Source organism: Thalassophryne amazonica, chromosome 23, assembly GCF_902500255.1.
Source record: "Thalassophryne amazonica chromosome 23, fThaAma1.1, whole genome shotgun sequence".
Classification (NCBI taxonomy): domain Eukaryota; kingdom Metazoa; phylum Chordata; class Actinopteri; order Batrachoidiformes; family Batrachoididae; genus Thalassophryne; species Thalassophryne amazonica.
Window position 1 is genome coordinate 6,673,884 of NC_047125.1, and position 23,664 is coordinate 6,697,547.

Genomic DNA, 23,664 nt, shown 5'->3' on the forward strand with positions numbered 1-23,664 from the left:
TCAGAGATTTAAAAAACCAAATCAATATAATCAGCAGTTTATGACAGTTAATCAAATGAAAGGAATCAGAGGGCTAATCCAAACCCTGCATGCTCTGCATGCTGGGATATATCCATATCTCATATGTTACCAATCAATCACAAATACTTTGCTGATTAATCTAAACTTTACACCATCTCTCTAGCCCTATTGGCTGTGGAGATATAGCAGACAAAATGTTTTCCGTACCAAGTTTTTGTAGACATTGACATTTGTCTGATCTTCTCCAAAAGTTCATCATCTGAAGATATCTACCCAAGTATTAATCTGACGTTTTGTGAAAACCATCCAGCCACTTTTTGTTATCGTCTTCAGACACACACTGATTACAATTAGAGGTGGGCGATACCAGGAATTTTGGTATTGATCCGATACCAAGTAAATACAGGCCCAGTATCGCCGACCTCGATACCGATACCGATACTTTTTCATATTTAAGCTTCATAGATCCATAGAATTTCACCAAACATTATATGTGGCAACAAAATACTTTATTATCACAATCAACATTTTCTAAAAAAAAAAAAAAAAAAATCACTCAACACAACTTAAAATCTCCTGACGGAGAGGGCTGACTCAAGGAGAGCGCTGAGTGGGCGGGCCAGGCTGAGCCTACCTGCATGGCTGTTGGCTGGCGCCGCTGAGCCACGTGACGCCGCAACAGCAAAAGACCAGAGGGGGGAAGGTGCGCTGCTCCATGTTGTGTGACACAGCGCAGCGCTGCTCTTACAGACAGAGAGTAGACTTTGATGAATCTGCGTGCGCAGCAGTCAGTGTGTGCGGGAGAGAAAAAAGCTTGAGTATCGATCTTTTTACACGAGGATCGTTCAATATCAAAACCAGCGTTGGTATCGATATTATCGATATTAGGATCGATCCGCCCACCTCTAATTACAATACCTTACTTCTCTTCCTTTCCGGTGCATAGGGTAATCAGTAAAGGTACTCAAATAATCACGCAAAGTACATCTTTGGGATTCAGCATAATACTATAACATATAGTTCTGTGTGCATTAATCATACCTATTTCACAACACCTTATTAATAATAACTGGAGCTCTTGGCAAAAATTCTATTGTACCTGCAATAATAGTAAATGTCCACCAGGTGGAAATATTGCTCCATTTCAAGAATCTTGAGCACAGACTGCTGTGGGACACAACACGACCAACCTGTTTATATTAGTAGATGATTAGATTTAATTTGTAGGTGAACTGTAACTATGTGCCATAGGCATTTATGAATTTGACCTTTCAAGGTCAGTCAGGGCCAAAGCTCATGTGACCAATAAAAAAATTGATATATGACTTCGTATCACTGTTTCATAGTAACCATAGGTGTATCTTAGACAGCCAATCTAAAGAAGCATTGTGCCAAATGTCTTGACCTTGATTTAATTGATTTTTCTCTAAAACAAATGATTTTGTCTTTAGATGACCCTCAAACATTCCACCAACTACGGTCCAAATCGCATCATAACTCTTGTGCTATGATTTTCACACACATGCCACCCATTCAAAATTTGGGAAAAGCCAAAAAAGTCCTGAAACATCTGAATGTGGTGGAAACATCTTCTATTTATACTAGAGTAAAGTGCAAGTCTGGATTAAGTACAGGCTTAGATAAACTTCTCTATATCTGGAAATGAGAGAACTGACTTCATTTTGAAGATCTGCCATTGTCCATAATAGTTTTGTGACTTAATTGGACATAAAACATAAGAAATGATTGGGAAACAACATGTGGACCTTTGGTTGTACATTTTCTGGTAGTCATTCCAGGCCAGACAGGAAATGATGACGTAGTGTTGGTATTGTTACAACTACGTTTTGAACATCCAGCACATATCAGGCAGGTAAAACATAAAGGACAAGTCACCAGTGCCTGGATTTAGGGGAATGTATAGTTGGGTGTCATCTGCATAGCAATGGAATATTGTCTATTGCATGAGCAGGTCAAGCAAAGTATTAATGGAGTCTGTCAACCACTGAGCTAGTGAGTAGGTTTGCAGAATTTCTATAACAGGATACAGTCCTGCATCTTCAATTTTGAAATTTTGTGTTCTGATAGATACAGGAGAGGACTAGTTTTGAGCCACGTTGGCATCCTTTAACATGCACAGTGACAGCATACAGTAAAGATAGGCAGTTCTGTAAAATTGCTTGTGAAGTCTTACACGGGTTGCTCTTGTTTGTGTTTGGTATTGTCCAACAGAAATACTGCATAAGTAAAGAATATTAAGGTGCCTGGAACCAATCCCTGAGAGATCCCACCTGTGAGTGAAACCCTGCTGGAATTTTAAACATTCATATAATAGATCACTGTTACTGATTTGAATTTTTCTAAAATATCGGCGAACACAACAACAGAAAGAAAGTCTTTTTTTTTAGACTAGATACACCAACAGTGGCTGAGATATATGAACCAACCATCTGAAACCCATAGCCTCAGTCATTCAAAGGAAATCAAAACTGTTATAGTTTCAGAGGAGAGAAGGAAAACCTCTTTGGGGACTTGACTGTGGAGTGGGTACAGGTCTTGAGTCAAAACATGTTAAATGGTCTTAGTCAACGAGGGTATTGTGGGAGCTGGTACCCAAACAATGCCCTTCCTTCTGTTGTTCTTTCACAGATGTAGTGACTGGAAAGTACCTGCTTTGTAACTGTTATAATGAATTTTAAGAAACATCTTCCCCCTTTATTGCCGAGTCATGAATAAAGTGAAGGTATTCTTCTTCTGTCACCCTGGTGGTTACAGCTGCACCCACAGGAGCAGGCAGGTAGACATTCGCGCATCGTCCCTCGTCTGAGTCTGTGTGTGGCTCCTCAGAGGCAGCGGCGGCCTCCAGGCCCTGGTTGATGTAGCAGGCTTCCTGGCTGGCATCCAGCACCGGCAGCTCTGACAGAAGAGCTTTCAACATCTCGCCCAGTTCCCTGAAACCAGGCCTCTGGTTTGGGTCCTGATCCCAGCAGGTGTGCATGACTTCATAGCTGTGTTTGGGTTTGGGGTAGGGAAGGGAGACAGGAGTGAGATGTGGGGAGGGAGAACTACATTTACATATACATACGATACAGGAATTTATAGTCAGGTGTGCACATAACTGGTACTCATGGTGCTTGTGTGTGTTAAACATCACTGATGCACAGCAGAGGGAAACACTTTTCCTACAATCTGTCGTTGCTTTCCTCTTGTGTTTTCTGCTACGCATCATTTACTTTTAGTACGCACATGCACCATGAGTACCAGTTATGTGCACCCCTGTTTATAGTACTATGTGTTATACAAACATACATACGATTTTCAAATAGTTGGAAACACAGGTAATTTCTACCTGCCTGGCGTTTCCGCCTGACGCACCTCCACCAGTGCCGGTGGGGTAACTGCAGGGTCATCAACCGGGAGCCACCCTTCATTGACGTTTCACTCCATTAATCCTGGAACATCTCACAGTGGTGGAGCAACGGCAGGGATGTCTCCCTGCCACCCCCTGCAGCCACCCCTAGAACCCCTCTTTCCCCCACGACCTATCCTTCCTATGCAACCACAGCCAGAAGCTGGCTCTTTCCGCCTCCTCTGCCAGCTCCCTACATGCCCTCTTCACCCTTATTCCAGACACTCCGATCTTCCTAAAGAGGCGCTGAATGGATGTTCCGATGAACCCCCTACAACCACCCTCCACGGGATAGATAACTGTGGACCATCCCGCTTCCCGACACTCCGCTACCAAGTCGGTGTATTTATCTCTCTTCCTTTCACAGGCAGCCTCCATTCCTCCCTCCCAAGGGACTGTTAGCTCCACCAAAATCACAGACTTAACATCAGCGGACCACAGCACAACATCTGGCCTCAAAGAGGTGGTAACAATCTCTCTGGGGAACTTGAGCTGCCTATCGAGATCCACCCTCAAGTTCCAGCTACATCCAGGTGTTAGCAGTGACCTTGTCCTCTGAGCAACAGGTTGGACTCCAGCCCCTTGTCTAACAAAGTTGATAAAAGTCCAAGACTTAGGAGGAAGCTCTTTAATTACCTCCGTTCTCTGCACTTCAAGGACTTCTGCCAGCTTCCGCAGAACCAGATCGTGCCGCCACCTATACCTACCCTGCGCCAGAGCTGTCTTGCAACTAGACAGGATATGTTGGAGGCTTGGGTTTGGGACATTACAGAGCTGACAGCTTTCCTCCAAGCCATACCACAGACTCACATTGCTTGGGCTGGGGAGGGTATCATACGTGGCCCGAATGAGGAAGCTAAGCCTTGCTTGGGGCATCTTCCACACATCGGACCACTTGATGGTCCTACTGACAACTCCTTCCCACGTTGTCCATTGCCCTTGCCGCGACTGGCTGAGGGCCTTGATGTTATATTTCTCCTCCTCATGCCTGACCACCTCCTCAATCACCAACCCTTTCTTCTCCTTTCTTGTAGCCTTGGACAAACCTTGGGGGCTATTCCCCACCCCAAGCCTGCTCTCCCTGACTGTATCCTACCCACCACTTCTTTATGCTCAAGCCTGCTGATAGCCTGGTTAACAGCCTCCTCAGCCTTCCACTTGCGTCCTGTTCGCACTGGCACCTTGCTGTTTTTTTACGAGTGGATCAGCTGACTCTCTCAACTCCAGAACAAGCCTGGCCTTCTCTTGCCTGTAGCCTAGATTAATAGACTTCAGTGGCAACTGCAACACCGTCTTCCCAAACAGGGCAACATCAGAGAGGCTTCGAGGTAGCCCAAGCCACTTGCGTATAAAGCTATTGGCTTTTGCATCCATCTTCATTACTACGGATGAAGTGATCTCACACAGCTTCAGAGGCCACATCAACCGCTGGAAGAGGGTGAACTGATAACACCAGACTTTCAGCTTCCCTGGGAGGTGGCACTTATCAATCCTCTCCAGCCCATCCGTAACCTGCTGCAAAATGACGGCAGGCATGTGAGTGTCAGACAACTCCGCCGTATACAGCCTTCCCAGACTGCGGACTGGTTGGTCAACCAACAACGGGATCTTTCCTCCATCCACTGTAAAGGAGATATGATCGTTCCTAACTCCCTTCCAGATCGACAAACTGCGGGACTTCGCTGGCTTGATCCTCATTCTCACCCATCTGAGGAGTTCTTCAAACCTCCTTAAAAACCTAACAGTACATGACGCTGTTTGCAGTAGGCTAGTTACATCATCCATGTAACTTCGCAGAGCTGGTAGTCGTTGTCCTGACCCCGTTTTTAACCCTCGCCCCATCTGCCTACTGCCAATCAGAATCACCTCAAAAGCTGCGGTGAAAATGATGAGGGAAATTGAGCATCCCATTGCGATGCCCTTCTCAAGCTGTTGCCAATTGGTGGTAATACCCTGTGTGGCATAACAAACTTGCAAAGAGTTAAAGTAATTGGATACCAGCTTCTGAATACAAGATGGAATATGAAAAAATTCCAAGGCAAAACCAATGAGCTGATGAGGGACCGAACCATAAGCATTTTCCAGATCCAGCCAGACAATGTGCAGATCGTGCTTCTCCCGCTTGGCTGACTGAATCTGGTTCCAAATCATAGCTGAATGCTCCACACAACCTGGAAAACCAGGAATGCCTGCCTTTTGACAACTGGTGTCAATGTAGTTATTTTCTAGGAGATAACTGGTCACTCTCTTTGCGACCACTGAAAAGAAAATCTTCCCTTCCACATTCAATAGGGCAATTCCTCTAAACTGATTGATGCTACGAGAGTCCTGTTCTTTTGGGATAAAAATAGTTATTGCCCTAGCCCACTCAGTTGGAATAACTTTGGTCTTCTAGGCGACTCTCATCAACCTCCAAAGAAACTTCAGCACTGTCGGGCAGCTTTTATACACCCTATAGGGCACGCCATTCAGGCCTGGGGCTGACGCAGATCTCGCCTTGTCCACCACCTGCCTGATCTCGACCTACCTTGGTGGTGTTATATCGAACTCAACTTCGGGCTCGGCAGGACGGGGCACATATCCTGGTGACCCTAGCGGAATGTTCCTCGCAGGATCGCTCAACTGACTTTTCAAGTGCTCCTCAAGCTCCTGTGCCGTAGCCTCCAGTCTTCCATTCTTTTTCTCTTCGAGGAGGCTCCTGACAAACTTAAAAGGATCCCGGAAGAACCTTGCCCTCTCACTCTCCTTCCTTCTTCTCCGCTTTCGAATTCGCTCCGCTCTCCGCAAGGTTATAAGCCTCCTTCGAATTTGAACCCACAGTACTTTAAGTCCCTCTTTCTCATTTTCTCCAGCTTTCCTCCAAGCCTTCCTAAGGGACCTCCTCTCCTTCACTAGATTGAATATTTCCTTCTCTCTTCTCCCTGGCCCCCTGGCCGTGTTCTTCCTCCCCACTTTTTCCCCAAACCTTGCCCTACCCTCTTCATATATGATGTTACCAAAGAGGTTCAGCTTGGTGGACACATTGCCTCGCACTGACTTCAGGCTGACATACAGATCATGATCGAACCCTCTCCATGCCTCTTTGTCACTGGCTCTAGGCCACTTCACTTTGGGCTGTTGAATGGGGTTCTCCCTCCTTATTCTTGTCGGGGTTTCGCTGCAGGGGAGCAATAGCATGAATAATAATGCTATATTGTTAGCATCATAGCTAACAATATAGTCAGTTCTGTTCTGTTTGGGAAGCTAACGTCAATACACACTTTTGTTTACATTTGTTGCTATATGTATTTGTTAATACAATTATTGTAGGGTTAAATTAAGCTATTGTACTTTATATGCTAGTTACTGGCTTTGTTTAACCTTGTTGGCTGGCAAGGTACGGTTGACTTATTAACAGCTAATTTAATGGTAGCTCATCTAGCTATAGTTAGCTTATTTTCGTGATTTACATTTTTATTTTACATGGTGTAGATTTTTAATTATTCTTCAGTTTATGGGTTCTTTAATAGATATCAACATATAGTATCTAAGTTTGGGGTTAGATAGCATATATAATATGTATTTTGTCTTCCTACAGTAAGCTAGCAGGGTGAACTTTAGCTAGATACCTAAAACATATTGCATCAGAGCTTCTGTTTCAATAATAAAATAACCATATTATAGCTTAGCCTACTAGCTAAGCTATAAATATTTAATTTAATTAAATTTTACTACTATTAATTTTTACTACTTTAATGATTTTACTACTAGTCTATAGACTAGGTATACGTTCATATACGTTGTTGTACAATCTTCTGTATTAATATTTAGGTTTTAGAAGCTAACTCCTATAATATTATGTAGTACTATATTTCTTGTATATGTTGTTTATTACCCTGATTGTGTAAATATCACTTATATACATGATGTCCAGGTCAAGGTCACAGGAAGGTCAAACACTAAAATCACCAAAAAAAAAAAACCTTTGCTGCTCGCAATTTGTGCTTTTTTGCCTCCGAATTTGGCATGAATATAGTATGTTCCCTTGCATGTCAATCCTTCTTCATGGTAGTCTCTGTTGTTCATCTTTTGGCAAGATACCGGTCACTCTCAGGGTGACAGTTTTCATTAATTTCTTGAATTTATTTCTTCTTTATGTCCCCCGTGATCTGTTTAAGAAAGAGAGTGACTCGTCTTTGTCAAAGCTGGCACGTGAGAACGTTCCAGCTTGTGCCAATAATGATGATTACTTCAAAATAAATGTTTTGAAAATGAATCCCCAAAATTTTCAAAATAAAGGATGCACATCATCGTGCCATGTACCAGCCATATCCGAAAGCTGAGGCCGATCTGACAAACAGAGAGATATGGGAGCCATAAACACACAGGCTCATCCTGCTTTATAGAGAGATTATCATTAATTAAATTAGAATTTAAAAATGACTTTGAAGCAGATATATTATGCTGGGAGTCAAGTCATCATGGCATTCCCAATAGACTTCCTTAATTCTTGCAGAACATTCAAATCCTAGAACCATCCATTGATATATCTGCAGGATTTCCACATTCTTGGTCTTAAAAGGTATTAATTTGTTGACAAAAAAAATTAGGCCTCAGTTTGTATTAAAATGTCTTAAATCCTTCTTGCCGCACTACTCAGTGCAGAGACATTTTCAACTGGCTAGAAGTAACTTATGTGTTAACATGGAAGTGTAAATTTAAAGAAAATTTGCTTTTTTAAGGAGGATTTTGCAACATGGCTGAAATCAGGAACCATGTTCTTTGGAACAAGCAATATTTGATCAATTTTGCCTTGAATCTATTAAGCAAGAAGCGTCTGTGTGACTGCGAGTATGTGGCTCATATATCGGATATGGCACGCGCATAGCATGATGATGCGCATCCTTTATTATGAAAATTATGGGAATGAATTTCCAAACCTTTATTTTGATTACCATTGTAGCATTTGTACTTCCAAGATGGCGTGGCTCGCTGATTTTACTCGTAGCAAAGTTAAACAACATCAGATACTTCTTGTTGCTTGCACAATAAAATCACAATAAAATGTTTAATGCCACAGCATCCCAGCAAATACTTTTACTGTGAAATGCATGCTGTCACTGTTCCTTGTGACTGAGTTTAACTTGTACCACTAGCAGGCGCCCCTGCCAGACCGGCCCCCACAGCAAACATCTCTCAATTTTTTTCTGCTCTTAGCAGCATCAGTTGTGGAAGCTTTTTTCCTCTTCCATCAAATTTTCTGCACCGCCTTTTCATTTTTTCTCCATTTTGTGACTCACTTTTTTTCATGTTCTTCTGTATTGTTTCTCTCTCCCTTTCTCATTATGATCATTAAAGGTGATTGGACGAGGGAGGTCTAGAACATGCTTGGGTGGAACCCCTAGGCTTCTGTAACCTAGCATAGGGCCACAATTGGGTAAAGTATTCTTTTCACAGACAAGCCACTGGGCCTATGCTGTGTCTGCAGGCTGCAGCTGAGCTCAGTGGACCGGTGCATGTCTCTTTCCCTGTGTTGGGAGAGTTACCATGGCACGGTGCAGCAAAAAAAAAAAACACACACACACAAAAAAAACGGGCAGCCATCGGTCCATTATTGATCGGCTCACCGGGAAAAATCCCAGTGCTCCCAATGGACAATCCACCCTTGTGGAAAACCATGATCTACTTTTTCTGGGTCAGGCTCCAAACTTTTCAGTCACCCCTCATATGTACTACACAATGACTGTAATATGGAAGCACCTACCTGTTGCTGGGCGAATTTGATTATTATAAGCTAATTCAGCAACCTCTCAACCTATTGCCCCTATACCTAGTACAGTATTGCCCCCAAAACTTATCAATACCAAAATAAAAACTGTTATTTAATGAGTGTAGGAACTCACAGTTTGAGGTCACAGTCCTCAGGTAGTTTGAGTCTGTACCCAGACAAAAGCAGGTCCAGCAGCTCGTGGTTGTGGACTCCAGGGTACGGAGTCCTTCCTCTGGACACGATCTCCCACATGGTTACCCCAAAAGACCACTGAGAGGAGAAAGGGAAGTCGTACAAAATTAGAGTCGTTAAAATCTGATTGAGGGTCAAAACCTGCTCAAGTCCCACTATGACTGACCGATCCTCTATAGACTCACCACATCACTTTTGGTGGTGTAGAGCGACTCGGACAGGCTCTCTATGGCCATCCACTTGACGGGGACCCGGATAGCTACTTTCTGACGATAATAATTGCTGCTGTAGATTTTCTTAGAGAGACCAAAATCAGCCACACACACTCTTAGGTCATCGCCCAACCTGCAACAAAATATTGATGAATGTATCAACGTAATAAATAAATAATGAACATTTAGCACAATGATGTGCATCCTTTATTATGGAAAATATGGGGGATTCATTTTTAAAACCTTTATTTTGAAACCTTTATTTTGATTAACATTGTAACATTCATACTTCCAAGATGAGGCTCACTGATGTTACTGGTAGCAAAGTTAAACAACATCAGATAGTTCATGTTGCTCCCACCATTTCACAATAAACCATTTAACACCAGCATCCCAACAAATACTTTTACTGTGAAAGGCATACTGTTAGTGTTCCTTGTGACTGAGCTTAACTTGACAACACTGAGGAGATGTTAGCTAAAATCCGTTTTTTGCTAACATCAACAAATTTCCCACTATTTGTACAATGTTTGTCAGTACACAAGCTGAATAAAATATAATTTGTATTACATTTCATTAAGTACATAAGCTGAATAAAATATTATATTTGCTGTGAGTTCAAGTTTAAATAAACTGTGTTCAGAAGGTGGGATACTGATTTGCTGTTTCAAATATTCTAAATGTTCTGTTTAATTTTGTCTAACTCTCTTCCAATAATCTGTTTAATAGGAATCTTTTTATTTTCACATAGTTGATAATAAAACAGATTATTTTAAAACAATATGAAATACTGTTTTTATCACTTTCCTTTTAATTGCTGTAGCACTCTGAGATTTATTGCAAATGTAAAGTGCATTATGAATTAAAATTATTATTATTACTACTATATTCAAATAATAATATAAGTACACCTCTTTGTACATCCCACCTTCAAACACAGCCTCATACGACCAGCCATGAAAAATCTACTTAAGCTCCTCATTTTCTATAACAATACAATCTTCCTACGGGCACTGCACTAGTAGTTTTAACGAGAAAACCCGCTTAGAAAGAAGCACCTTTTTGCACAGTAAATGCTAATTATTCTTATTTTGACATATTTCTTCTCTTCAGTTTCTGCTTTTTGTTGCCTCCTGTCCAGACATGTGCCACAGCTGAATACTAATAAGTGAGCACAGAGATGCAGTCATACATTAACAAGGGTTCCTTGATTCCTAATCCCTCCACCTCTTCCCCTTCCTATGCAGGTCAGCATTTTTTTTTCTCTCTGTGTCGCCCCCTGATGGACTCACATGCAGTTACGTGCAGCCAGGTCCCTGTGCAGAAAACCCCGTGAGCTCAGATAGTCCATCCCTGTTGAGATGTCAATCATGAAACGCAGTAGACTCTGGTGTGGCACAAACTGGCATGAAGAAAAGAACAAAACTTTAGAATCGCGACACAACTCTGAGCTCCTTCTGTTATCTGACCTGGATGAGTCAATTCAATTCATTTGTACAATGTGAAATAACAACACAAGTCACCCCAAGGTGTTAGGTCTAACCTTACCCACCCCCTGAGCAAGGGCACTGGCAACAGTAGTAAGGGAAAAAAAAAAAGTAGGCATTTTTATTACAGGAAGAAGCCTCAAGCAGACCAGACTCAGTGGGGTGGCCTTCTACTTTGCCAATACTATCAATATCAAGGCATAACAAAGTAACGTCAAATATGCAAAGACAGAAATGTTGCAAGTAAGAAACCCATATGCATATACAGTCCAGTGGCTGCAAGAACCTCATAACTCAAAAACAACCAAACGACAGAGTCATCACCAAACATATGGAGTACAAATTGCAAGTCAGTGTTCTATTCTGTTTGCCGTAAAGTCTGACTTGCTCCAGTAAATATCTCTAAGAGAAATCCATGCATCATGCAAACAGCCTCTGAACTTCACATCATCTTTCAAAGTCCTCATGGCTCCATCACAGAGGAACCCATAGGACACGGTTGGTCAGTTGGCAAGGTAAAGGATCTGCAATGCCCACAAAGCCCTGGCCTCCCAGCAATCTGACTCCTCATCATCGGCACCATCAAATGTGAGGTAGATTATAGGTTTGGGCAAGTCTGACATTTCCATAGGACTTGACAAAGATGACCATGTCACCGGTGGATTACTTGTGATCTGAAAAGTTGGCTGTCATAGCACCTCTAGGACGGGGCTTGATGAGGTTTTAGCTCCAAAAGCCCAACTATGGAATCTAGTGATTTGGGTGTCTCTGTTGAACAGGAAAGGTTAACTGGCTTTGACTTTGTGGATGATGCTCTGATCTTTATGGAATCAATGGATGTGCCTGATTTCAGTGTAAAAGAACAGTGAAACGTCAGAGTGTCTAGATCTTCCAGAATTTCGATGACTTTCTTGAGTAGGCTGTAGCTTATCTCAGGTTTCTATAGTGTAAAATGGATGAGACTCCCTCTATGCCTCCCTGAATGAAATGCTAGTCTATGGAAAGTTACCCGCTAGCTGAAGCCAGTATCTGTTTTTAGTATCTCTGAAGTATCTTGTCCAAGGATACAGTCAGACACATGCGAAGAAGAAACACTTGGAAAGGAACCTGGCTGTGGCATCCCATAAAGATAGAATCATAGACTCTTATCCACTTCATGCTACGGAATCTGGGTACAAACACCAGCACCAATATGCCTCGGGGCCTATATACGACTTATGAGTCCTACTAAGTCTCACCATTATGCTCCACCTCAATTAATCCAGGAACATGAAGCCAATTTTGACCTAATCGGTAATATTTAAGGGGACTAAACAATACCCTATAATCCACCATTTTTTTGCTGTTTTTACCTCATAACTCCATAACATTCCATCATAGATAGTCCAAACTATACCTTTATGGAATCTTCATGATCAGGTAAATAATGTGGTATACATTTCAATATGATTGGGACATTTTAAATGTTGATCCAGGTGTAATTTATCATTGCTCCTGCCTGACTATAGCTGCCACCTTGCAATGGCCACCATACATTTTGTATAGTTTAGTCCCATTAGGTGGTACTGAAAACCTGCTTCGCCCATGGACTAAATATCAGAGAGAGGTGTGAGTAAATGTCAAAAAGCAGTTTTTACTTCCCTGGTCTCTGGGGGTGATGTGTGAGTATTTGGGACTGGACTATGTGCTCTAGGAGAATCTACATTTCCAATTATACACCTGAATAAGTGCTTTTGTGCTTCTGTCTTGTATCCTGTGGACTGGATCTCACCATGGGAACGTCCCCGTAACGTGTAGCAATGAGGAAGCGTCGCAGGTCTCCGTGCTTCATGAAGGGCAGGATGACCAAAGGAACAGGTAGAGGACTGTCCTGCTCCTTCTGTAGAGTGACCCCTACAGGACACATGCATGCAAACACACCTTTAACAAAGGCCAATCCTCTGGACCTTCACAGCGTTTATGTTGATAAAATTTGGGTTAACAGATTTACCTTGAATTTCAGCATCTACCCAGCTACATGTCTGAAATTCAAGGTGTTGGGTCAAGTCAGGTTCTAACCCTCAAACTAACTGACCCGTGAGCTTGGTTTTCAGCATCCACCCAGGTAGTGACATTATTTGTTTGGGATTGATGGTCAAGGCATAGGCGAATTTCAGAAACCCCATGACTCTTTAAATTACTATATATTTATATACCCATATTTATATTTACATTGGTGACCAAATGGCGGTTTGATTGTCTACATTAATTGCAAAAATAAGTCTGACAACATTTTAAGTCATTCTATTCTGTATGCAGAGTCTACATGCATACACATAAATTGCCGTGAGTGTGTATAAAACAGACCTCCCTCAAGACCAACACATGAAAGTACTTGTTACAAAATTGTTCATAACTTAGTATCAACATTTGTCAAGAGTTTATAATGGGAATAACATATCCAGAAAAGGCAAACCTAATCAAGTACAATATTAAATGAAAACATGCCTGACAATTATCATATATAGCTGTATAAGAGAAGACTCAAAAGCTACCTCAGGTGACTACTGCAAGGGGTATCAAGATAGTGTAAGACAACGTTAAATTGTTATCAATCAGAAAAATCATTTTGTTCCTCCTTCCCCTCTTTCTACCAAACACATGAACAATACTGTTGATGTCCACTTTGTTGGTGTGGCTTCTTTCAATACAAGGAAGTCCTAATCATGAGAGACGATCCTGACCCATAGTAGACCTGAGGTAGCTTTTCAGTCTCCTTAAACATGAAAATGACCTCTCTGCTGAGCACAATGAACAGTGGGGAAAATATGTCTTTGACCCCCTGTCAGTTTTGAGGTTTTCCCACCTACAAAGAATGGAGAGGTCTGTAATTTTTATCGTAGGTACACTTCAACTGTGAGAGACAGAATCTAAAAAAAAAATCCAGCAAATCACACTGTATGATTTTTAAATAATTAATTTGCATTTTGTTGCATAAAATAGAAAAACAGAGCTTAACAACTGGTACAGAAACATTTGTCTGCTATTACAGAGGTCAGACGTTTCTTGTAGTTCTTGACCAAGTTTACACACACTGCAGCAGGGATTTTGGTCCACTCCTCCATACAGATCTTCTCCAAATATTTCAGGTTTGGAGTTTCAGCTCCCTCCAAAGATTTTCTATTGAGTTCAGGTCTGGAGACTGGCCAGGCCACTCCAGGAGCTTGAAATGCTTCTTACGGAGCCCCTCCTTAGTTGCCCTGGCTGTGTGTTTGGGGTCATTGTCATGCTGGAAGACCCAGCCATGACCCATCTTCAATGCTCTTACTGAGGGAAGGAGGTTGTTTGCCAAAATCTCGCAATACATGACCCCATCCACCCTCCCTTCAATACGGTGAAGTCGTCCTGTCCCCTTTGCAGAAGAGCACCCCCAGAGTATGATGTTTCCACCCCCAAGCTTCACGGTTCGGATGGTTTTCTTGGGGTTGTTCTCATCCTCTAAACATGGTAAGTGGAGTTGACTCCAAAAAGCTCTATTCTGGTCTCATCTGACCAGCAAGGTCCCCCTGCTCAAGCCAGCATATGTCCAGGCCCATTTGAAGTTCACCAGTGACCATCTGGATGATCCAGAGGAGGCATGGGAGAAGGTCATGTGGTGAGATGAGACCAGAATAGAGCTTTTTGGAATCAACTCCACTTACCATGTATAGAGAATGAGAACAAACCCAAGAAAGCCATCCCAACCGTGAAGCATGGGGGTGGAAACATCATACTCTGGGGGTGGGATGGAGCTGAAACACCAAACCTGAAAGATTTGGAGAAGATCTGTATGGAGAAGTGGACCAAAATCCCTGCTGCAGTGTGTGTAAACCTGGTGAAAAACTACAGGAAACGTTTGATCTCTGTAATTGCAAACAAAGGCTACTGTACCAAATATTAACATTGATTTTCACAGGTGTTCAAATACTTATTTGCAGCAGTAACATACAAATAAATTATTTTAAAAAAATCATACATTGTGATTTCCGGATTTTTTTTTTTTTTTTAGATTAAGTCTCTCATATGCACCTAAGATGAATATTTCAGACCCCTCCATGATTTCTAAGTGGGAGAACTTGCAAAATCGGAGGGTGGTCAAATACTTATTTTCCTCACTGTATAACCTCTTTGGTTGGTCCACAGGTGACCTTTAGGTCTCTTACTATCCACCAGAAGGCAGCACTGCTTGGGCTTTGGACAGGAAGGAGTGGGCTTTATGCTGGTATTTACAACCCTAGACCCTGGCACTAGACTCTATAGAGTTGAAGACATCTGTTCTACTTCTACACTGATGATGGTCACCACACCTTCGAGTAAAATTTCGACATCAGTTTTTTTTTTTCTTGGCTTTTGGAATATTTTTTTAGACATAAGCATATTTTCCTTAACATGGCCCATGCCCGAATTTCCCAGCCCATCTGCCCGAATTTGAGCATTTTGCCGAGTCTAGGGGGGTTGTTTGCCCCCCCACCTCCTACGTCTATGGGTCAAGGTCATAGGCCAAGTTGAAAATTTTCTTTCATTTTTGCATATTTGCATAATATTGAGGTCAGGCTCATTGTCATTAATCAACCTCAAATGTCAAATATTAGGTGCAAGGTCAAAAATCAATAGGTTTCCTGAGATACTCTATTAGTGGGGCGGCACAGCAAAACAATTGTTCATTTTGTGATAAAATCATGGAATTTGGCACACATATTCTAAATTAACTAATGTTTATTTTCAGGTATGGAACCATCCTGGAGCTGACCTCTAATGAGCTACAGGGGCCAATAAAGTATAGAGAGTGGCTATACGCCCAACCGTTGGTTCAATAAAGTAAATACGCGAGCATATACGCCCAATCACAACCGACCAATGAGCGCACTTGTAAGATCACTTCCGGTTTCAAAGCAGGAGGGAAAAAAGGCGGATATTTTTTCGCCGGCTGCAGGAGGGTTCGCAGCCCGTGGAGGGGCTGTGATCTAAAGCGGTTCTGTTTGGCTCATCACACCCAGGGAACTGTGTCAAACTAACACCATCTTACAGACAACAAGCAGCATTGTTTCGTCGTCGTTAACAGGCTTCCATTCAAAATGCTTATGACGTTTGTTTGTTTTGATCCATTGCAGTGTTTTCGCAGTAATTAAAGACGATGCCGTTAAATGTGTCAAACATACGCCACAATAGAGCCTTAAAAAGTGGTGTAAAAAACGTAGTTTAGATGCACAAAACGTGTCAAATACACGATCATGGTTGGTCGAATAAGATATGACATTATATTTATCTGCCCAACGGTTGTGCATGTAATGTTCAGTGTATGACTTATCTGCCCAACGGTTGGGCAAATAAGATAAGACATTATATTTATCTGCCCGACGGTTGGGCAAATAAGATAAGACATTATATTTATCTGCCCGACGGTTGTGCATGTAATGTTCAATGTATGACTTATCTGCCCAACGGTTGGGCAAATAAGGTAGGACATTATATTTATCTGCCCGACGGTTGTGCATGTAATGTTCAATGTATGACTTATCTGCCCAACGGTTCGGCAAATAAGATAAGACATTATATTTATCTGCCCGACGGTTGTGCATGTAATGTTCAATGTATGACTTATCTGCCCAACGGTTGGGCAAATAAGGTAGGACATTATATATATCTGCCCAACGGTTGGGCAAATAAGGTAGGACATTATATTTATCTGCCCAACGGTTGTGCATGTAATGTTCAATGTATGACTTATCTGCCCAACGGTTGGGCAAATAAGGTAGGACATTATATATATCTGCCCAACGGTTGTGCATGTAATGTTCAATGTATGACTTATCTGCCCAACGGTTGGGCAAATAAGGTAGGACATTATATATATCTGCCCAACGGTTGTGCATGTAATGTTCAATGTATGACTTATCTGCCCAAGGGTTGGGCAAATAAGGTAGGACATTATATATATCTGCCCAACGGTTGGGCAAATAAGGTGGGACATTATATATATCTGCCCAACGGTTGTGCATGTAATGTTCAGTGTATGACTTATCTGCCCAACGGTTGGGCAAATAAGGTAGGACATTATATTTATCTGCCCAACGGTTGTGCATGTAATGTTCAGTGTATGACTTATCTGCCCAACGGTTGGGCAAATAAGGTAGGACATTATATTTATCTGCCCAACGGTTGGGCAAATAAGGTAGGACATTATATATATCTGCCCAACGGTTGGGCAAATAAGGTAGGACATTATATTTATCTGCCCAATGGTTGTGTATGTAATGTTCAATGTATGACTTATCTGCCCAACGGTTGGTCAAATAAGATAAGACATTATATTTATCTGCCCAACGGTTGACAAAGGTCAGTTTCAGTTTGTACAGGGGTCAAAAGTTAAAGTTGCTCCAATTTTGTAAAAAAAAATGATGCAAATTATTGGTTGAGTTAATAGCATTCTAAAAAGGGATAGTTTGCACCATGTGTCATGCTTAGTTATGTTACGCGGTAACATATGTCATACATCATTGTATCCAATGGGCATTGACCTTGTTTGACCTTTAATTTGAAGACAAAGCATTCAACACAGTCAAAACTATTCCATTTATTAATCCTTTTATTTCAACCAATAATTTGCATCACTTTTGACCAAAACTGGAGCAACTTTAACTTTTGACCCCTGTACAAACTGAAACTGATTTATTTCTTCCACTAGTTCACCACAGGGTTGTGTCCTTTCACCTCTTTTATTTGTTTTATATACTAACATGTGTCAAAGTCAACATCAAGGATGACTTATTGATAAATTTCCTGATGATTCTGTCATGATCAACACCATGGCCCTGTGGTGTCAGATTTTATCAGCTGGTGTAAATCGTCCTTTTTAGATATCAACGTGAATAAAACTAAAGAGATGTTAATTGATTTTAGGAAAAAGCAGGATGATATTTCTCCTGTAGTTATTAATGGACTGGCTGTGGAAGTTGTACAGAACTATAAACACCTTGGAACCTGTATTGACAGTGGATTAACCTTTGAGCACCAGATTTACCAGTTATGTAAGAAAGCTCACCAACGCATGCATTGTTACCGTAAACTCAGGCATTTTAATGTGGACAGCACTTTTATGAAGATGTTTTATTCTTGTTTTATTGTATCTGTTCTTACTTTTTTTTTTATCTGCTGGTATGGGTTTTTAAAATTTGAAAAACAAAAACCGTCTGGATCGTATTGTAAATGAGTGCAACAAGATTGCTGGTGTTTCTTTAAACGACCTGCTATCTATATATAAAAACAGGTTCATTAAGAAGGCGAGGTTGATTTTGGATGATTCCAGTCACCCCGTGTACCCTGAGTTCACAATCCTTCCATCTGGTCGTAGATTTACGTCTAACAGATGTAAGACCAGTAGGTACAAGAACTCTTTTATTCCCACTGTTATTAGATTTTTAAACACTATCACATGAGTGGTTTTTAACTAGGTTTTCTTATTATTGAGTTATGTTTACTGTGTGGTGAGTTTTCATGGTGAGTTTTTATGCCATATTTAAGATCTTGTTATGTTTATGTGTGTTCGAATGTGTTCTACTGCTGGCTGCACAACAAATTGCCCCTGGGGGGTCAATAAAGTCTACTTGATACTTGATCTTTTGTTGTGTGGGCCGCTGAAGAGGAGGTACTGCTGGCCCACCACCAGATGGTGCCTTGCCATGCGGGCACCTTTTTGCCCTGAAGAAGGCGCACTGGTCTGTTGGCCTCTTTTGGCACCACCAGGTGCGCACCGTTAGGCTGTCAGCTGTTTATTATCATCATCATCCACACCATAAAAGCCTGGGAGAGACACCATAACTCTGCCGAGTTATCAGCTTACCTCACAGGTAAACCAACTCAGCCTTTTGTGCCATACGCACATTCATTGTTACTGAAGTCTTTGCAGTTGTGATTTGTATACTTGCACCTTGTAGCTGGGTTTGTTGGAAGTTTGGAGGAGCTGGCGTCTCCACTCCTCACTTCTTATTTACCTTATTTACTAAGTATAACAATTGACACTGCACGTTTTCAAGTCTTCCTCTGCACTCTGGGAGTTATTGGATTTTTCCCGCAGGAGGATTAGTGTGTTTGCTGACTGTTTGCTGGGTGTACACACACCCACGTTAATCTGTTTTTGCTCCTGCCAGCAGTACCGGTCCGACAGCCTTGAACAGTGGCCACGTGGGGTTTCAGGTCTTGGCGGTTCTGGTGGATTGCGGACCTCCGGCTGGCAGTGGGACTACGTGGGTCCCGGCTCTTCTCTGGATAGGCGTCTCCTACCCTCGGGCCTGCCCACATGTCACCATTTATTACTAAATTGGACTTTGCATATTTGAAACCTTGTTTGCACCTTTGCATAATAAATTGTGATTTATTCGTATCCTATTGACCACTCATTTACGCCCCCTAACGTGGGTCCATGCATTCACTTTCTCAACAGGATAACTCGGCACGTCATGGACTCCGCGCAGGTAGACACAAGCGCGTCAGGCGCGGCTGCACCCACTCCTCCTCCAGTAGATCTGCCGTCAAATAGAATAAATCCAGCGGTTGTTCAGAGGTCTCCCTCCTCGTTGCCCAAAGCTTACATTAGTCCCCCGGAACCGTACGGTGGTTGTGTTGAAATGTGCGCAGACTTTTTGATGCAGTGCGCGCTTGTTTTTTCACAACGGCCCGTTATGTACGCGTCAGAGCACAGCCGGGTGGCTTATGTGATTAATTTGCTTCGGGGCGAAGCACGCGCCTGGGCTACGGCGCTCTGGGAACAAGATTCATGGATCCTCTCGACTTACACTGGGTTCATAAGGGAGTTTCGACAGGTGTTCGATCATCCCAATAGAGGTGAGTCTGCTTCAAATATGTTGTTGTCAATGAGACAGGGACGACGGAGTGCAGCTGATTACACAATCAACTTCCGCATTGCGGTAGCGAGGGCCGGTTGGGATTCAGTCTCACTCCGCGCCTCCTTTGTAATCGGGCTGTCTCCGGCCCTAAAGGAGCATCTGGTGGCTAAGGATCAGCCGCGGGATTTAGACGGGCTTATTGATCTGGTTATTCGCTTAGACAATCGGCTTGAGGAATTCAAGCGGGAGCGAGACGAAGGTGCGCTGTCCCTCTCCCCTCCAGATCCAAATTAGCGCCGTCCTCTCCCCGCTTCAAAGCCAGGAATCTCTGCGCTGCACCAGCTCCCCCTGCTGATGAAGCTATGGACACAAGCAGGACTAAAGTCAAAATGAAGGAAAGACAAAGGAGGCTGGCCCGTGGAAAGTGTTTTTACTGCGGCTTGAGTGAGCATGCGCAGAAGAATTGCCCCAAGCGGTTAAAACTCCAACGCTCACCCTTAGAGACTGGGCTAAGGGTGAGCCATACAAACCACACGGGCATTTCACGCAAATGCGCACGACTCCCAGTCACAATCCTCTGTGGGGATTTAACCCTTACCGCTCCAGCACTGATTGACACAGGATCAGAAGGGAACCTACTGGATAGTAGGTGGGCTAAGGCCGTAGGGCTCCCTCTGGTGGCTGTTCCTTCGCCATTGAAGGTGCGGGCACTAGATGGCACCCTACTACCAGAAATCACACATCAGACACAGCCGTTAACCTTGGTCGTCTCTGGTAATCACCGGGAGGAGATTGTGTTTTTGTAACACCTTCTACCTCCAGGGTTATTTTGGGCTACCCACGGATGATAAAACACAATCCCCGGATTGACTGGCCATCTGGGGCTGTGGCTCAGTGGAGCGAAACCTGCCACCAGGAATGTTTAAGATCCTCGGTGCCACCTGGCAATGAAGTAAAAGAGGAGGTCAGAGTTCCCCCCAATCTTACGGAGGTGCCGGCTGAGTATCATGACCTTGCTGACATCTTCAGCAAGGATCTGGCCCTCACCCTGCCCCCACATCGACCGTATGATTGTGCCATTGATTTGATTCCAGGAGCTGAGTATCCATCCAGCAGGCTGTACAACCTCTCACGTCCTGAGCGCGAATCAATGGAGACCTACATCTGGGACTCTTTAGCTGCCAGGCTAATCCAGAATTCTTCATCCCCGTTAGGTGCAGGTTTCTTTTTTGTGGGCAAGAAGGACGGTGGTCTCCGTCCATGCATTGATTATAGAGGGCTGAATGAGATTACGGTTCGCAACCGATACCCATTACCTCTCTTAGATTCAGTGTTCACGCCCCTGCATGGAGCCAAAATATTTACAAAGTTGGATCTTAGGAATGCTTACCATCTGGTTCGGATAAGGAAGGGAGACAAATGGAAGACGGCATTTAACACCCCCTTAGGGCACTTTGAGTACCTGGTCATGCCGTTCGGCCTCACCAACGCCCCCGTGACGTTCCAGGCTTTGGTTAGCGACATTTTGCGGGATTTCCTGCACCGATTCATCTTTGTATACCTAGATGATATCTTCATTTTCTCCCAGGACTCCGAGTCTCATGTTAGGCATGTCCGTCAGGTCCTTCAGTGGTTACTGGAGAACCGGCTGTTTGTGAAGGCCGAGAAGTGCAAGTTCCATCGCACCTCTCTGTCCTTCCTGGGGTTCATTATCTCCTCCAAATCCGTCACACCCGATCCAGCTAAGGTAGCTACGGTGAGAGATTGGCCCCAACCGGTAAACCGTAGGAAGCTTCAACAGTTCCTATGGTTCACCAATTTTTACAGAAGGTTTATTAAGGGCTACAGTCAGGTAGTTAGCCCCCTTACAGCCGTGACCTCCACCAAAGTCCCCTTCACCTGGTCGGATCGTTGCGAAGCAGCGTTTAGGGAGTTAAAACACCGGTTCTCAACTGCGCCAGTTCTGGTGCAGCCCGATCCTAGCCGAAAGTTCATAGTTGAAGTGAATGCCTCTGACTCAGGGATAGGAGCCGTGTTGTCCCAGAGCAGGGAGTCCGATAGTGCTCTCCACCCTTGTGCTTACTTCTCCCGCAGATTAACCCCCGCCGAACGGAACTATGACATTGGCAATCGGGAACTCCTGGCTGTGAAAGAGGCCCTTGAGGAATGGAGACATCTGTTGGAGGGAGCTGTGGTCCCATTTGTGGTTCTTACTGACCACCGGAACCTGGAATACATTCAGACCGCTAAGCGGCTGAACCCCAGGCAAGCCCGTTTGTCATTGTTTTTTGGTTGCTTTAATTTCAAGATCACCTACCGCCCTGGGACCAAGAACGTCAGGTCAGACGCCCTGTCCCGGGTGCACGAAGAGGAAATTAAAGCTAGGCTGTTGGACCCACCTGACACCATCATGCCGGTATCCACTACCGTCGCAATCCTCACGTGGGACGTGGAGGGAGTCGTCAGGGATGCCCTGACCCGACACCCGGATCCGGGAGGTGGACCACCCAACAGACTGTATGTGCCACCAGATGCTCAGACTGCCGTGTTGGACTTCTGTCATGGTTCCAAGCTCTCCTGCCATCCAGGGGTGCGAAGGACCATGGCAGTGGTTCGGCAGCGGTTCTGGTGGCCGTCAGTTGAAGCCGACACAAAGGACTACATCAAGGCTTGTACCACCTGTGCCAGGGGCAAGGCATCCCATCAGCCGGAGAAAGGGCTTCTCCAGTCACTGTCTGTGCCTCGTCACCCCTGGTCGCATATCGGACTGGACTTCGTCACGGGCCTCCCTTCGTCCCAGGGGAAGACTGTCATCCTGATGATAGCGGACTGGTTCTCGAAGGCGGCCCACTTTGTGGCCCTCCCGAAGCTCCCGATGGCCCAGGAGACAGCAGACCTCCTGGTCTACCACGTCGTGCGTCTGCATGGTATCCCGATGGACATAGTGTCAGACCGTGGTCCTCAGTTCTCCTCGCAGGTCTAAAGGAGTTTCTGTAAGGAGCTGGGGGCCGCGATGAGCCTGTCGTCCGGGTATCACCCTCAAACCAACGGTCAAGCAGAGTGGGCCAATCAAGACCTTGAACAAATCAAATCAATTTTATTTATATAGCGCCAAATCACAACAACAGTCGCCCCAAGTCACTTTATATTGCAAGGCAAAAGCCATACAATAATTACAGAAAAACCCCAACAGTCAAAACAACCCCCTATGAGCAAGCACTTGGCGACAGTGGGAAGGAAAAACTCCCTTTTAACAGGAAGAAACCTCCAGCAGAACCAGGCTCAGGGAGGCTGGTTCAAGCTTTAAGATGCGTAACATCTACACACCCGACAGCCTGGAGTCAACATCTGGCCTGGATTGAGTATGCACACAATAGTCAGGTGTCATCATCAACCGGCCTCTCCCCGTTTGAAGACTGCTTGGGATATCAACCACCACTCTTTCCAGCTGTTGAGGGAGAGGTCGAGGTGCCCTCAGTCCAGGCCCACCTCAGGAGATGCTGTCAGGTGTGGAAGAAAGCCCGCTCTGCTCTCCTGAAGGCCCGGACGCGGGCTAAGGACCATGCAGACCACCGATGAGCCCCGGCCCCAACATACCAGTCCGGGTAGGAGGTTTGGCTGTCCACAAAAAACATCCCTCTTCAGACAGACTCACCGAAACTGACCAACCGTTTCATTGGATCATTCAAGATCATCATGGTGATCAGACCAGCCGCGGTGCTTAGACTCCCGG

The 23,664-nt window shown here is 43.8% G+C and overlaps 1 protein-coding gene across 1 annotated transcript in view; it reads right to left on the reverse strand.

The window, feature by feature from the left end:
• Window positions 1-2,418: 2,418 nt before the first annotated feature.
• The window catches only part of si:ch73-40a2.1 (tyrosine-protein kinase Mer), a 62,669-nt gene continuing 41,423 nt past the window's right edge, over window positions 2,419-23,664 (reverse strand). Inside the window, exons 11-15 of the mRNA XM_034164048.1 lie at window positions 12,842-12,963; window positions 10,876-10,985; window positions 9,557-9,716; window positions 9,313-9,449; window positions 2,419-3,029 (exon numbers count right to left, since the gene is read on the reverse strand). Of these exons, the coding sequence (XP_034019939.1) occupies window positions 2,717-3,029; window positions 9,313-9,449; window positions 9,557-9,716; window positions 10,876-10,985; window positions 12,842-12,963 (842 nt within the window). The 3' untranslated portion in view covers window positions 2,419-2,716. The remainder of the gene's footprint in view (window positions 3,030-9,312; window positions 9,450-9,556; window positions 9,717-10,875; window positions 10,986-12,841; window positions 12,964-23,664) is intronic.